Raw genomic sequence first — 18,146 nt, forward strand, 5'->3', positions numbered from 1 at the left:
TACGTGCCTGCCTTGCCCACTTAGCTTGCAGTAGAGTTCTGTCGAGACTCTTAACTCCTCTCTACTCGCAGTGAAGCATTGAGAGTCCTACCCCCTTTTCACTTAGTTTATTTTGTAAACAATTCTTCCCAAGGTCATCAGGTCTAAAAACGCCTATTTAACCCAAACATTACAAAACTTGTACTTATTTTGTATTATACTCTGCAAAACGAAAATTTTGTAATAAAATTGCTAGTGAAAAAAAAGATTCTATTGTATAATTGCTCTACCTAAGCAGAACTTTACAATATCAACTCTTCAATTACTTGTGTGTAGTTTGAAATTTTCATTATAAGAGATTGATATTTTAATTGAATGCCTTTCTCGAATTAAAATTTATCATAATCATTATGTTAAAATTCAAAAGGTGATCTGCTATTCTATTTGACAATACGTATATGACAATTTTAAATATGAATTTATGGAACTATCATTCCCAAAAGGAGGTATTTACTAGTAGATACTTTGATGAGGGATGTTCACTTTACATTGGGGCTAGCAGGGAAACATGGACTCTCTTACAGAGAAGACAAGTTTACAATAATAATAAAACGATGAAGATTTTTGCATATAAAGGTATATATTTGAGGGGCCATACTCTGTGTACTTTGAATATGCACATTGGCTCCTATTATCTTTCTTTTTTCTCCTCTTTTTATGATAGAGGGGGCGCGGTGGCTTAGTGGTAGAGCGTTCACTTCCGGTGCTTGGGGTCCCTGGTTCGATCCCAGATCGAGCCTTGTGGACTTTGTGGTGGACAAACACCGTGCTCGTGGGTTTTCTCGGGGTTCTCCCATTTCCTCCCACTTTCTTCATTCCACCATTTCACTCATTTATCATTATCACCGTCTCCTTTAGCCTAACCGGCATAACCATAGGACGTTAAAGATTTAATTTCATTTTTTCTTTTTATGATGGCATAATTAAAACATTACTACGTAGTTAATCGAAAGATTTTTTTATAACATTATTACAAATGGTTATACTGTTTCTTCGATAGAAATTTTAAAAGAAATATCTGGAATTATTATGTGATCACTGCGTGGTATCATTCGCAGCCTTGGCTATAATATAGAGTTGGTTTCTAATTAATTAAGCTTCGTATCTTATAATATTATTTTTAAAACTTGAAATAATTATTTATTATTATTATTATTATTATTATTATTATTATTATTATTATTATTATTATTATTATTATTATTATTATTATTATTATTATTATTATTATTATTATTATTATTATTATTATTGCAGATTTGACACCCCAACTATTTCAGAAAATTCTCATATATCAAGTCCGGGAGGAAGAAAAGGAAGAACCAAGACCATCCCTTGATAAAGAACAAAACTTAGAAGACATTCAGTATATTCGTACATTATTCCCAAGAGCTTCTCGTCCACTATTTCTGTTTGCACGTTCTGAACCTGAAGATGAATTCAGAAATAAATTGTTTAGGATGAAAGATGAGGTTTGTTTTCGTTAGATGTAGACCAGATACATTTAGCTATAATAACAAAAGTATACCTTCCTTATTTCATAAACTACTGTAGTAGTAGGAATAATAATAATAATAATAATAATAATAATAATAATAATAATAATAATAATAATAATAATAATAATAATAATAATAATAGTAGTAGTAGTAGTAGTAGTAGTAGTAGTAGTAGTAGTAGTAAGAGGAGAAGAGGAGGAAGAGAAGTAAACATAAAGCAATTTTACGAAGAAAAATATTGAAGTTAGAACAGAAAATACTTTGCAAGTGTATTTCATGAGCTTAATCATGATACACTATGTAACATTATCATAAAAAAAAAAAAACTCTTTGGGTTGTACGTCCCGCGATTATGCCGGCTATGCTAAAGGAAACGGAGAACTCCCGAGAAAATCCACGCACACGGTGTTTGTCCCCAACAAATTTAACTTGACGCGAGCTGGGATCGAACCAGGGGCACCATGCAACAGAGGCGAACGCTCCACTACTGAACCACCGCGGCCCTAACGTTATCATAAATTTAAATACGATACCCATTAATAATATAAAATTGAAATCAACATTAAATGTCCTCACTACACTTAGAATGAAACCTATTTGTTATTCGCTTATATTACCTGATCCATAAAATAAATATTTGTAAGGTTCTTCTCCTAAATTATATTTAAATTCAGATTTTCAAACAACTATGTCTATCTTCACTGTTACAGATTTTCATATATATATATCTATATTATAAAAGAGAACGCACAAATCCTTTGTTAGCTCATCACGCTAATACGGCTGAACCAATTTCTTTTATTTTTGGGGGGTTATTAGGATTTGGACCCTAGATGGTTTTTATCATATCACTTTAATTTTTAATTACCAGTGTCTTGAGATAATTGACCATTCAAGTGTCCATAACGTACAAATCACTTTGTTAGTTCATCATAGGTATAAAAATAAACGTATTTATATGCAACCCGCATGACCGTGTCACTCGGCGGGTTAACATAAATGACAGGCGCTATAATGTTAACATTTACTGCAATTTGAAAGCGAAAAAGTAAAAATTATCTAAGTAACAAAGTTTATTGCGTTCCGGGGTGACCGCAGCGAAGCGGGGTGAACGCTGCTAGTATATTATAACAATATATGTTTACATAAATGTTATTTTATTTATTTACTTCGCTTTCTTCCTAGGATAGTGTTGTTTTAATTATCTCTAGCCCGATATATACCTTACCAGTGTAGCTTCTTGCCATTAACAAAAATCAGTGAATAAGTTAAAATAACACACAACGTCAGAAATTTATAAATAGTTTGTTTCAAGGCTTTTAGTATAGTGTAGAAATTCGAGTGCCTCACAATTATAATCTCATAAATGAGCACTCTGGTTTTTAGCCTATAAGAAAAATCTGGAAACAGTTTGTTAGCATCTTAAAAATTCTACCTGGCTCACTTTGCGATTTTAGATTTCAAGTTACTCACCAAAATTTACAGGAATGAGGGAAGCGTGGAGAAACCCTTAGTATATATACTAACTTAAGATTTAACGTTTCCTTATTACATCTTGTTATTTTCACAACAAAAAATAATTCTTATCTTATCGATATATACCTATAGATATATACAAGTTCATAATCATAGTACTTTAGGATTTCCTTTTTCAGGACATTCATCATCCCCCTAATCCAGTGAATACATTCATCTAATCACATAATTGAGGTGTACTAATTAGATTGCAATTTCATTAATAAAATTGCTTATTGATGATCTCTACATTCATTATATAATAGCACTTTGAACATTTTGCAATTATGTAGTCTTTTTTGGTAAACTGTTCATTTTTCGTTTGTTTTTTCTTCTTTCTTTTTTAACATCTAAATAATTTCATTTATTCTCTTAAATGTTCGAATTTGAGAAGTTTAATCTTACGCTAATCCAAAACTCGTATGATGGGTTCTAGATTACAGGCTACTTCGACTCCATGTTACACAAATTGTCAGATGCAGTAGGAAATCGAAGTTCTTATCTACTGTCCTGCTCCTGAATGGAGATTTGTAGGGGTAAGAGGTCAGTAGAGCCGGCTGTTTTTAGATTATTGTTCCCAGATGTGATAGTGAAAGCAATGATTTCACTGGTTTAGTGTAGTGTGTACATTTCCTGAGATCCAATCCTAAGCATGGCACAAAGCTTCTCCATGTTTCTTAGCAAGCTTCAGATTAGTCGAATCATCGACAAATTGGAAGGAAGAAGGAATGACCACTTTTGCAAATAAAATGGGAATTGATTACAGACAAAGAGCTACGTGGCCAAGATACAATTAGGAATGCCTCTAGAAGAGCATTCACGAAGCGCAATCACAGGAAACAATCGCTATATAATGTTATCTGCAGAATGGAATAACCGAAATAATACCAATCACTTGAGTCAAGGTGAATGAATAAGATTGGATTTTATGTTCGTAAATTTATTTTAAATGTAAATATTTATTAGTATCTCACGTTTGCAATAGTATCAAGAACACAGTGTTTCATCGAATAAAGAATTAGCTGGAGTTCTATTCACAAGTGAAATCTGGTCCAGTCTTACATCTTTTTCTGAATGTCAGCATATCTGATGTAACTTGACAACATCAATAGGCGCTGTGAAAAGGTTGGAAATTGTGTGATGAAATCATGGCTTGGGACGGCATAATGGTCAATGGACAGCCCGATTGGAAAGAGAATCTCCAATGACCGCAATTCCTGACTCCTGATTCCAAAAATTCCTGACTCTATTAATTGCGTAGGGTTCGTTAGTCTGGACCTGTAGAGGAAGTCATACCCCATATCCAATTGCGGCTATTGGAAAGAGAATCTCTGACAAGCGAAAGATATTTTAAAGATGTTCTTCATATCTACCTTCTCAGCTCGATCGAGCATGTTTGGGATGTGCAGCATGTATTGCTGAGAGGGCTTTTCACCAGAAACCATTCGTAATCCTCAAAGGACATTCAAAGAGAAGTGAAAGGATCTGCTACAGGAAATGATGCTCGATAATTGAGAATGCAACATCGATGACAATCAACCAGTGGCGGATCCAGGGGGGCGATCCACCCCGACAAGGAAACTTTTTTTTTAATTTTATATATAAATAAAACCCATCCCAGAGTTTGGAGCTCTTAAAAGTAGCTCTAAGTAGCAGTATTACAACCCACCGCACCCCAGAATTCCGTCCTGTATCCGCCTCTGCAATCATCCCAATCTTTTAGAGTAGCGGCGAACTTCTATCTAGGAAACTAGGCAGCTGCGTTAGGACCATAACCTTGGACGGAGCTCCGGCTAGGAGAAAAAATGCTATACATTGAAGACACAGGACACGGAAAATGATGCCAACATTTCCGAACGAAGTAGAAAATAAATGGCATAACGTTTCCTCTTCTGGGGGGCTATCGCCCACTGGATCTGCCACTGTTTGTAAGTCTATTTGTCCATTTTCTAAAATCAAAGTACGTAAAAAATAAGAAATAATAGTAAAGTTTTTTTTGTTAACTTACTAGAAAAATTCCTGACTCTATTAATTGCGTAGGGTTCGTTAGTCTGGACCTGTAGAGGAAGTCATACCCCATATTGATTTACTCATAGTTAAACATACGAGGTGCTTGTCTGTGTTACTATGGATATTACTTCTAGCTTATGAGCCAATTAAGATCCATAAAATGCTTTGTATGGAGTATTGTACTGTATGTGACAGAAAGACATTACGCAAATTGTGAAAAACAACTGGAAGCTTTCAAAATGTGAGTGTGGAAAAGAATGGCGAGAATTAGCTGGATCGAGTGGAAAACGAATGAGAAGGTGTTAGAAATGGTGGGAGAGAAAAGAACATTTTAAAATGTAATTGAAAAAAGGAAGAGAAACTGATTGAGACATTGGCTGAGAAGAAATGTATCATGAGGGACATGCTAGAGGGTATAGTGGCAGGAAAGGGGAGAGGACGAAGAAGAGTACTATTGATGGACGATATCAAAACAGAGAAATCGTAGGTGAAGACGAAGAGGTTAGCAGAAGACCGTGAAGCTTCTCAGTTGCGGCAAAAGAGATCATCATCATCATTGTCGTAGTCATTAATTTTGACAAGAATTTTTGTCATCATATGATGAAGTATTCATAGGCGAAGGATCATCCTTGATCTCACATTCTGAATCCGGAGGTACAGGAGGAAACTTTAAATTGACCAAGGCACTATTTTTATAATTGAGGTGGTTAGCGCAACAGTGGTCTAATCTACATTTTTAAAAATGGAGAAAAATCGAGTTAAACTTAAACACATGTATTTTTTTTTGTACAATATAACAAAAGCAAGCGCAAGTGGTTGAATGTGTCATACATTGTATATACATATATTGTATTAAAAAAAAGTGTTTAAGTTTCACTTGATTTTTCTCCATTTTTAAAAATGTGGGTTAGACCACTGTTGCGCTAACACCCTCAATTGTTCTCTGGCGTAAGTTTATGTTTGGGCTTATCAATCTATCACTAACATAACTATATTCTACATTAGGTGTACTTTTACTTATAGCTCCATAAACGTTCTGGAAGCTTCTGATAGTTGTTTCTGTCATATTTTTTCATTCTCATTTTTCTTCTCCACTGGGATATTTCAATTTATAGTATTAACGGTAGTGCATACACATGCACTTTAACGGCAAGTAGCAAACTAGGTAAAAGTTTTATATTTTAATGACTATATATAGCTTACCCACTAAATATATATATATATATATATATATATATATATATATATATATATATATGTGTGTGTGTGTGTGTGTGTGTGTGTGCACAATATAACAGGAATACACGAGCGAGAATAACATTCAAGATTCAATCAGCAAATCAGTGAATGGACATATGAGTTTTAATACTAAAAATTTATTTCTCTATGCAAGTCAACTTCAGATTATGGTATTAACTGAAAACTTTACACTTTTTTCAGCAAATAGAATTGCTGGATGAACGAGATGGTGATATTTTTAACATATTGGACGGAGAAAGAATTGGTTCAAAGAAATTTGCTGAAAGAAGGAAGATTGGAAGCAAAGTATGGGCGACGTCTATTCGCTCTGTATTAGAAGGCAAACCACTACGTGATGATATCCAAAGACCTGTACGCACAAATATACTTGACAGAAGGAAGGCACAGATGAAGATCTGTAAGGGTCTCAACATGTACGAATTATTTAGAGCAAGATATGGTAAGGAAGTCAGCTTAAGGATTTTGAAAACGTCATTAATTAACAAATATATATACTATATTAACATAACATTAGTGTCTACTATATATAATATTAGTGTTACGTATTTTACTTCACTCTACAAACCAGTAAAATCTGACCACAGCTAACTAGTATATAAACTCATCAGATTAAGAAAACGCATCTATCTACGTATATATACTTAAAAGTAATTTAGCAAATGTTACACCTAAAACTCAACTTACATGAATATATACAGATCGTTATCAAAATAATGGGAACATCTGAAAAATGCAACTTACCAGATTGATATGGCATTGGACCACCTTTCATCCCCAGAGTAGCTCTGATGCGACATAGAATGGAGTCAGAGGTCACGAATGGCGGCAAGTGGAATATTTCAGCATTTCGTGTTCAGTGCATCACTCAGTTCCACGAGAGAGAGTGGTAGCAGAAATCTGTTTTCAAAACCGACCACAGATGTCCGAGGGTTGGGCGCGCCAGGAAGGTGTCCAACTTCATCCCAATGTTCATCAAATCACCCTGCAACAGTTCCAATTGAGTGAATGGACGCATTATCATCCTGAAATATGAAGTCATTGCCTGGAAACATCTGGACCATAGGATGCACATGAACCCTTAAAATGGCGAGATGATCATAGGCAGAGAAGCATCGGCATGGGATCCACCAGAAATCAGGATATTGCGACCTACAGCATCACAGGGCCTGAGCACTTCTTTGGGCGTCCGCTACACATACGTTGAAATAAGATCAACGATGACGCATCCGACCATAACACTCGTTTCCAGTCATCAGTGAGCTATGTGGCATGCCATCGTGCTGAAGTGTGATGATTCCTTCAGCGGTTTCGACCGTCCATTCCGACCTTGCATGGCCATATCATGCAACTGCTGGCGAGCTAAGATTATCGACATAGGCTGTCGGAAATGCTGCTTGAGTTACTCCGTCACTTACATCGCAGTCACACGATGGTTCTGACTGACAATCCGCTTTAATGTTCAGCGGGCATGTCACTGAGGGTTTTCTTTCGACCGCTTTTCCTTTTCGCTGATGTGGTTTTGCCGTGAGTTTTGTAGGACATCATCGCCTTGGACACTGTCCCTCATGACACACCCAAAACACTTCACACTTGCCATTTTCGTCCTCTCACACCACATAATCGAGGGCACAACCTTCCCTCTTTGGAAACTAGGAGGTCCCCATTTTACAGTATCATTGTCTGTTCAGTTCACTCCACACTGCCGTTCTACTGCTCCCCACGCAATATGGAGTACGCCCTAACAAAGCATCATCTTCCGGCTGGCTCTGAGATGGCAGCCAGCCCACTGCTATCCCAGACTTTTCACATGTTCCGAACTTCAGGTGTTCCTATTATTTTAATAACCATCTGTATATACAGACTGGACCATCTATCTTGAAATGTCCTTGTAGCTTTTAAACTAAATTTATTATTATTATTATTATTATTATTATTATTATTATTATTATTATTATTATTATTATTATTATTATTATTATTATTATTATTATTATTATTATTAGTGTTGCCCAATAAACACTGTTGCCAACCCAATATAAAGTTATATTTTTCAAATGGTACTCCGTCAGATTATTACATATTTCAAATCTACATTCTAAACGAAAATTTAAAATAGGGCATTTATTATTTAGTGCTTCGAACTAAGGACGCTATAGTATAACAAACATCCAAAGTTTGGAAGCCTCCATCGCATATACAGTTCAACGGAGACGGACAAAGCAATGAACATTTAAAGAACTTTAGCGTTGGATATCATAGTCATGATATGACGTGTTTCGAATGAACAGGAACGAAATTACGAAGTTGAAATTTTTAATATTTTTTAAAGATTTTATTTTTAAAAAAATGCTTAGATGTATAATATCTAAATACTTGTGTGGTTTGCAATTGACGAACAAATCATTTTCTCATTTACACCACTTCGATATCTCAACACTGCTTCGGAAATCTGATAAGCATTGCTGAAATTTGCAACACTGTTTAAATTAGGCCAAAGCTTAAATTGCCGAGGCCGTCCAGTAAAAATCTTACAGACTTAATGAGTGAAATTAGTGCTTCCACTTATCATTTTCAAAAGGAGCAATATTTTAGCACTTGCGTCATGCTTGTATTTGTGTGCTACATCAGGGAAGAGTTTCAATTTCATCCCACAATCCAAATAATATTTTTCTTCAATCCTCTCATGGATTGATTTCTTCCCCTCACGTGTTGTTAAAATAAAGAACTTAAGAAGCTGACCGTGTAGCTTGGTGGCTAACGCACCAGCTTTCTATATGTGTCGTCTCGATTTATTTCTTAATACGAGTGCTTCCCTCGAACAACAAATCCAAGTAGTGTTCGCATCCATTTTAAACAATAGAACTCGTCCTGTAGTCTTTATATTGGAAAGGTACATTAATCTCCAATCACTCAGTTCATCAATCGAAATCTGACCACAGAACATTGAAAATGAACACAAGCAAGTAATTTTCGTGCCAGTATAAAAATTAGTAATAAACTATTATACTCAGGGTGACCAGAATTTTCACTTGCGAAAACGGGACGCATACGAATTGGCTACGGGAGGAGGGACTTCCAGATTGCATTTTGGGACTCAGCAGTGTTCTCAATTTACAAAATACACAAGTAAGAGTGTATTCCCAACAATTCTTTTAACTAGTTGAACACACAGAATTCCCACTCAATTTCTACTTGAACTACGAACACTCAATTCCTATTTGAAAATTCAGAAGTTCTAGACACGGTTGAACCTTGCCAACGAGTGTTGGTACGAAAGAGAGTGGAATTTGCATTGACGATTTATATTTTGAATAATAATTACGGGACACCTAGGTCATTTTTACTTAAAAACGGGACATTTAGGCGTCCCGTTCGAGAATAAATAAAAAAAACGAGACAACGGTTGGGAAAAAGAGACTGTCCCGGCTAAAACGGGAGTCTGGTCACCTTGATTATACTACCACAAGGCAGAGAAAGATTAATAAACAAGTGTCATTTACTATTAATATCGGAAAACATTTCACAATGTTATTATAAACAGGACTTCTGTTGGGGGCACTGTCCTTTTAAATGACGCATCTAGCTATATAGGATGCTACTATTTCTACATTAAGCTATATTTCTATTAAATCCAGAGTGCACCAACAATTTCGTGGAATCTGAACTTTCTTCTTTTCCTTTCTTTTATGCAATGCACCGTACCCAAGAATTCCTTTTCAACTTCAGGTGTGAAAATGCTCAAAATCACTTTACATTGTTTTATAACATTGGTGACTATCACTGTAGACCCCTGAAGATAATAAGCTAAGCAGACACAAAGAAACAAAATTTAATGTGAACTCACAAAACGAAATGTTTATCCCGTAAGATACCGCCATGTGTTACTATACAGTTTCTAGAGATATACCATAAACACTTAAAAAACTATCCATCATCTTTATTTTTGCAAACCATTTCCTGGTGCAATGTTGCCAAACTCCTTTTTCTTTTGCTTTCTCTCATGAAAGACAAAGTTCACGTCAGTTTCATACACTTCATTTTTTTAAAAAAGTTCTAAAACTGGCAGAAAAGTGAACTACAGTTATCAGGAAATTCACACTAGTGTTTACTCCCAGGAAAGTCAAGAAATTTAAAATAATAATAAACCTATATATACACTGCACATCGTATTTCTTTTCATGACAGTTACAGTTTTTTTTTTTTTTTTTTTTTACAAGGGTAAGATTTATTATTTGAGTTTTATGCATCCTACAGCATCTATCAGCAATTACGACATGAAGCAATGTTATTATTATTTCACAAATATGACTATTCTTAATAGTAAAAACAGCAAGTTTTAAGTTTAGATATAAATTTAGATGCTTCCCATATATGTTCCAGGTAAGGTTGATGTGACTGAATTTGAAGATAAAGCAGTTATTGCAACAGAAGAACAACTAGTGTTCTGCTCGAAAGGACGTTTCCTTCCTAACTCTGTACTTCTTACCATTTTGGGTGTGAGATCATCAACACATTTATTCCGGACATACACATGCGAAGAGGACTACAGCGAAGAATTGCGAAGGCAACGGAGACTCAACGCTCTGTTGACAAGATTCGGGCCTTCCGCTAGGGTAAGTATGTCTTCAGATTTACAAATTGATTCCTAAGGTAAATACTATTTTGGTCTCAGCAGTAAGCAAACAAACAAACAAAGAAGTTAAACATTTTAGAATATAATTTTAACAGTATTATTACATTTTAATATTAAGATTTACTTGTATGTTTTACTTTTTGTTGTCTCCTTGCTTATAAGTTATCTTTATCCTTCAATACAATGCTACACAATTATATGATAAATGTAATGTAGCAAATTACTAGAGTGAACTATTTTCTTTTAACGCTACTTTCAGTCCCGCCTCTTTGTTGTAGACTCTCATAGATATTTTTTTCTTTCTTGTCGCACTCGAAAATCCACCGAATGTAAGTCGTACTATCATACCTGAAGCAAAAGAACTTGGATAGACATTCCTTACATTGGTCAGAGGTCTCGTATGTCGCCATCTTGAAAAGTGACCCACTTACTTCTTATTTGCCCCTTAGCTATCTACTCTATGAGACCTTTTATTAAATAAAAACTAGTACTTTGGGTATAGTTAAGTAATTACGAGAATAATCTGAAAAGTTCTCGACCTTGCACACTGATCGCACTATTATTGGCGAGATTTCTTCATTTTTATTTGATTTAATTTATTTATTTATCTTGAGTGGTACATATTTCATACTCATAATCTCATAATTGTGAAATTGCAGGATGTTTCACAAAAGTAGTTAGCCAGATATGTGTAGCAGAAATGATGTCTATGTTTTGGTGAAAAGCACAATATTGAGTATCGTGCTGTATTTGTTTTATGTGTGTGTGTGTATGTATGCATGTGTGTACATCAAAAACTGTTTAATGATAAAATTCATGCAAAATTTATCAAAGCTAATAGGAATACTTCTTCCTTTTGAACGGCTTTCAATTAAGTAAGGGCCAGTTGAGTTTAAACATGGGCATGTCAGCCGTGAAGATGACCCCATGAAGGACATATACCACAAATCATGGAGCAGGTTAACGATATGGTATTGAATGACTAACGTATGAAAGACTGTTGTAGAATTGATACTGAGATATCTCAAAAGAATGGACCAGGTATATTTTGCATGAATTATTGTGCATATGAAAAAGCTTGCCCCCGGCTTGGACACGACTCTTTTTTAAATTCAAAATTAATCTTTTCACATTGTGTTTACTTCTGTATTTAGAATTATAAGAAAATTAGTGTTGACCACGGGACGAGACCAGAAGAGGCTTTTGAAAATGGAAATGAGATTGGAAAGAATCATTAAATACTAGATACTTGAGACGAGACGAGAGTGCCTACAAAGCCTTGGAAACGAGACGAAAAAGCATATGGGCATATATTAAACCGCGTTAGATTATTATGTTATTGTAAATGCAATATTTAAGTAAACGTACCATCCGTGTTCTTCCACATTACGATGGCCGATATGCTTAAGCAAAATCTTAGGAAAGCAAAATCATTTTATAAATATTTATTTCTGTTAGGCCGATGATAGTTGGGAGTAAAACATTAAAATATTAGTCCTCACTCACTCACTCTCTCTCTTTCTATGGATTTTCACGTCAAAAATGGTGCAAAAATGTCAGGAGTAGAGCTGCTCTTTAGAGTTCTGTCAAAATTACTGCTTTAAGTAGTCATATTTGTTCCATACCGTCACCTCATCTGATGTCACTTTAAGCACTGGCTACCACTACCATTCATAGCTCTCATTAAAGCCTGTTCAATTGTCAGGTCACTCCAAATTCCGCACCAAAACTTCTCACTTTGTCTAATTGTGAAGAAGCTTTGTTTTACAAACTTCGGGAGTTCTTGTTTTAGTAAAATAGATTCTAGTTTTACAGGATCATTACCTGAATTGATGATAATAATGATGTAGTGTTCTGCCTGAATGTAGGTCCTAGGGCAAAATAAACCCAGGGTAGTTTGCCACTGTCTTCCATAGGATGATGATGACTAAGTGGATAAACAAGTATGCGTTATTTAAAGATTTAATCAATATTACAACCCCTAGAAAAAGTCTCAACCTCGGAATTGGATTGACTTTATCTATCTATCTATCTATCTATCTATCTATCTATCTATCTATCTATCTATCTATCTATCTATCTATCTCTCTCTCTCTCTCTCTCTCTCTCTCTCTCTCTCTCTCTCTCTCTCTATATATATATATATATATATATATATATATATATATATATATATATATATACGTATGTATGTATGTATTTTTATGTTTTACTAAGAAGGGTGTAGCCAATAATTTTGTACATATTTTATGTTTCTTCTCCCTACAATGTTGTAATAAAAATCCAAAAGCTCAAATTTTCACTTTTGTTTTAAGAAATTTTGTAGAATTTTCCTTTTTTCCCCTTTCGGGAAAATATAAATTTCTTCAATTTTCACACAATAAGAACAAATAATTAAATATCTTTTCAACGAGGTACGATTCATATTTCTGCTGTTTTTACAACCTGTATTATAGTCAGTTAAAGTGAATGCTAGGTCTCTACTAAAACTTTTGGCATTGGAAATCTGCTATCCAATATGGTGGACATAGTGACCAAACCTGACGCGGGATTTTTTTGGTCTAATAACACTGAACTAATAGAACACGACGCGATAAAGTAGATTAGTTATAGATTTAAGTAAATGCATTTCCAATCCTATTGTTCAAAAAGCCTATTATTGGCGATATTTATCAAAGTCGCATTTTAAAGTAATATTCTCTTGATATTTGGACAATTATAATAGATATTGTATCTTTATGTACCTAATAATTGGATTGATTTTAATTTTCGCATGACATCATTATGATTTTCTTTTTTGAATTGCCATTTGCTTAAGAGACATAGATTTTAGTTGGTGTTGGAGAGAATCTGATCAAATTGATTTACTGTAGCCCTCTTAGTTATGAAGTGATAAAATATTTACGTCGTGTCTTTCCATGTTATACGCATTACAGTGGCGTAGCAATCGCTAATTAATAGATGTTCTTGTGACAAACTGATAATTAACAGGCTCAAATATTTTAACCTCGTTAATTGATACTGAAATAGTGGAAATAGTGCGTAAAGGTGAACCGGAGACACTAGAAACTGATTTTGGTTTTACACACCTTTTAATAGTAGAAAATTTTTCACTAAACCCTTATACACGTGAACTAAATAATTTATTATTAGTATTATTAATATTAATCAGTGAATGCTGCTTACTTTTATTAACGCTATTAACATTATGGTGGGGTCACATACTTAAATTCATGGCTGTTTAGGAAAGGAGAGGTAGCAAATTCTGCTATTGCACAGGGCAGTAAATGGCGTAGGGCTATCACTAACTCATTCTCTCCATATGAATTACTGATCACAATTTTTTTTTTATTAATATCTTTTACTCATTACACACAAGGTGTTCTCTGGCGTCATTGGAAGATCTCGAGTTTCTGACAGTATAATACTTTCCTGGTTTTTAGTGAGGAGTGGGTAGTCTCGAAAAAAAATCTCAAATGCTCGATCTTTGGAGAAACCTTGACGCCATTGGTGTTACCGTGTTTTCGATCGTACTTACTTAAGTAAGTTTCCATATATGTCTTAGGACAAATTAGGTCATTCCAAACTTTTGTTGCATAGTCTCCAAATCTACTACCTTTGAGGGTCAGTTCATGTTAGAAATATACATTTCTGAAAGAAACCGAGATGCTCTTCCGCCTTCACAAGTTTGAAATCTCTCTCTTAACTTCACCTTTATGTTCGTTGCATATTACAGAAGACAACTTGCACAAGCACACCTAATGGTGGAGGATATACACAGACTGAAGGTCGAGTATGAATTGTGGTCTGATTTGGAGCTGTGATGCATCACGGAGATCGGGCGTACCGGAAGATAATAATCAAGGGTTATCTTTAACATGTATTTGATATAACAAGCGTTCGTAAATTACAAATTCTTCGCATTCACGGTGATATTTCACTTACTTGTATAATCTCATTCTGTCAAAATTCAGATGCCTTCCATACATGTTTGCGTTGATTTAATACACTGGTTTCCACAGCACTTTCTGACATGTAATACTTTTGATAGGTCAACAATAGCTTTAGAATCGCTGGTATCTTCAAGTATACGCTGTCAGCCTATTAAACTGTGGTCTGCCGTCTCTAAATATGGAAGTAGCAAAGCTACTATTCTGGGTAAAGTACACATTTATTTTAGAGGTCTGCACGGGCTCTGGCCGTAAATTTTTAAATATACAGCATAGGCGGAGTTAGGAATTGGTTGCTGGGGGGGGCAGACCTTTTGTCTGTTGGGGGGCACGGTTAATACAAATCAGAATTGAAGGATCTTATAAGTATCATTTTTGTTTTTTGTCAAAAAGTTCGGGGGGGGGGCAATGCTAACCTATGCCCCCATAGCTCCGCCCATGATATACAACCATATTTCTCGGGCCTAACTCTGTAAATACACTGTACAACGATATTGTTGCACCATTCTTTCTGGAGAACTTTTAAAGTACAACTTCAAAATTAAACCTCTATTTGTTGTATATAAAAATACAACTTTGCGTTAATTATTAAGTTTCTGTAATTCGGGCTTATTTCGGGCTCATTTGATTATAATATGAGCTTGGGCCTAAATGGTAAAATATATTTCGGACTCGGGTCAGGCCTCAGTATAAATTCACGGGCCGGGCCGGGCCCGGGCTAAAAAATTCGGCCCGTGCAGACTAATTTATTTATCTAAAATATGATACATTTTTTGCAGAAAGATACTGAGGACGAAATCTTGTACTCATCTTCTCGACTACACAAAATGATGCTGTTCTGAATGCACTCTTGCATTGGTGACTCATGATTCAGGTTGTTTAGCTTACAAACAAAGTATTGAGCAAATATATCACTTTTCGACACTTTTTGTTTCTCTTTAATTTTTCAAGTTCAACTATTACTACAGGAATTTACATACTCTGGAGTCACGCATCGTACTACTTTGAGCTTCGAAAACAATAGGTTATTGTTCCTTTAGTGATCCAGATGTTCAGTGGACGAATCATTACCAGTTATTTTTTAAATTAATATTTTTCTACCGAGTAGCTGAGTTTCAGACAGTTCATCTATGAACCAAGTACGACACTTCATAATACTAATTCATTCTCATATAGTTAGATGGCTATATATTTATTCACATGACAAATGCTTCCAGTAGATCTTTGTTCAAAGACAGTTCATTGTTACTCTAGTTTAATTTTCTTACAAAGAAATTCACAGTGCACATTTTATTGGCACGAAGGCTTCACCCGTAACATAATTTGATAATAATACTATACTATGTAGAAACCAAGAGAAGAAGTTCTACATTTTATACGTACAATGCAGTAAATCAAAAGTTATTATACGATTCAAGAACATTAAGGAAGTAACAACTATATTTGTTCTACTTACGACAGACATATAGATTAGTGTTCAATTTATAAATTTAAAAGTTTCGTGTCTTGTGCTGGATATATTCGAAAACAAGGATACGTTAAGGAAGTCATTTTCCAAGGATGTTATAAAATAGAGGATCTGCCCATACAACAAAATCGTGAAGCCATACGTCACAGCTTCGCCACACCCAGTTTGTCCACTCCGCGCCACTAAGATCGCAATGTTCCGAACCAACAATTATGGCGGAAACGAGAGTAGCCAATCAGACGTGCCGGCTCAGACAATGCTCGGTTGTTTTGTGGTTTCATTGAGTTCATATGATGAAGATACGTATGGTCAAATCCTCTATTTTATAACATCCTTGTCAATTTCTTCCTTTCACTTCCTGAGTGTGTCAGTGGAACTATAAACATACTATAATAGTGGGGTAGAACTCTTCGAGAAAGTGAAAATATGTTTCAGGAGTGGCTACCAACATTATATTTAGCATGTAGTTAGTATATGAAGATAGTATATGAAGGTAGTTAGTATATGCGCCCCCCAAGGAAAATATTTTATTACTTTTTTTTACTATTTTATTGCTTATCTCAGAGGAAGCTTCGATTTGTTTCCGGAGAAATCTAATTTATCTTTAGATTGATTATCTAATTTTTCATTGATAAAATTTAGCAATGATTGGTAAATATGAAAAATTGATTCTCAATATGTAGACTACATTTAGTGGGAAAATATTAAAAAAAAAGTCCATAATCTGTTTCTCAGACACTCACGAAACTCTTTGATCCGCACCGTCTCAAGAATCTTCCTCCACAGCAATATGGCCCATTAATGTTGAAATTGAATGCACTAGCACATATAGATATACTATGAAGTCAATGGAAGTTGTAAAAAAATATGATTAGGTGACCATGTTGTATCAAAACATTTGCTACTACTGCATATGAGACTTTAATCAACCGAAGTATATACAGAAATATATTAACACTATATTTTTAAAAAAATAAATTTTAAATTTCTTCTGAAATACTTTGAAATATTCTATAAGTTAGTTTTGATTTTATAAAGCATCATTCTCAATTCTATTATGTAACATGTAAATATTTATAACATTTAAACATATACTGGAATTAAATAAAAACATATATTCCAGTTTCAATTTACAGTATAAACTTTGAAATCATACTAACATGAGGCTAAACATGCACTTACCACATCAGTATTTTGTATTAAATGTCATTATCTAAGCACTGGCCTTCACAGGAACACAACAGTGAGCAAGGTAAATTGTTCCTTGTACATTTACACGATACACATTGCTTAAGACAGTGGCAGAAGACAAGTTCTTGGCAATCATGAGAAATATCTGGAAGCCTCACCCATGTTGGCTTGTATCTGTTGTTTTCATTTCTTCTCCATTCCCATTCTGCAGGTTGTGGTAGCTGATATTGTCACAGTAAGCATTTATTCCATATTTGACTTTGAAGTGCTCCTCGCTTACAATGTTGTTTAAAGGCTTATTTTGTAGGAGGAATATTTTCAATTACACGTTCCCTTTTAGTGAATAACACTCGCTTGCACTCGTTGATACTTGTAGGAGTAGAGCAGCAATCATACACAAGAACCTTTCTATCAAATGTAACACACGATTCTCTAGGGATGTTTCATTCATACGCAGCTGATCAAATGCAGTGCTAACATCTCTAAAAGACATTCATGCATCCCAGGCTTTTCGTTTTCCAATGCCGGAAAAGCTTGATATGTGCCATATCCTGTGTATGAGTGAAAAACTGGTTTTATTG

General features: G+C 34.8%; 1 protein-coding gene across 2 annotated transcripts in view; it reads left to right on the top strand.

The window, feature by feature from the left end:
- The window catches only part of LOC145678128 (uncharacterized), a 148,867-nt gene that overhangs the window by 84,513 nt on the left and 46,208 nt on the right, over nt 1-18,146 (top strand). For both annotated transcript variants that reach the window (XM_081748235.1, XM_081748236.1), the window contains exons 13-15: nt 1,297-1,511; nt 6,504-6,762; nt 10,704-10,936. In XM_081748235.1, coding sequence (XP_081604361.1) covers nt 1,297-1,511; nt 6,504-6,762; nt 10,704-10,936 — 707 coding nt within the window. The remainder of the gene's footprint in view (nt 1-1,296; nt 1,512-6,503; nt 6,763-10,703; nt 10,937-18,146) is intronic.

The sequence above is a fragment of the Thermobia domestica genome, chromosome 2, assembly GCF_964235325.1.
Source record: "Thermobia domestica chromosome 2, izTheDome1.hap1.1, whole genome shotgun sequence".
Lineage (NCBI taxonomy): Eukaryota > Metazoa > Arthropoda > Insecta > Zygentoma > Lepismatidae > Thermobia > Thermobia domestica.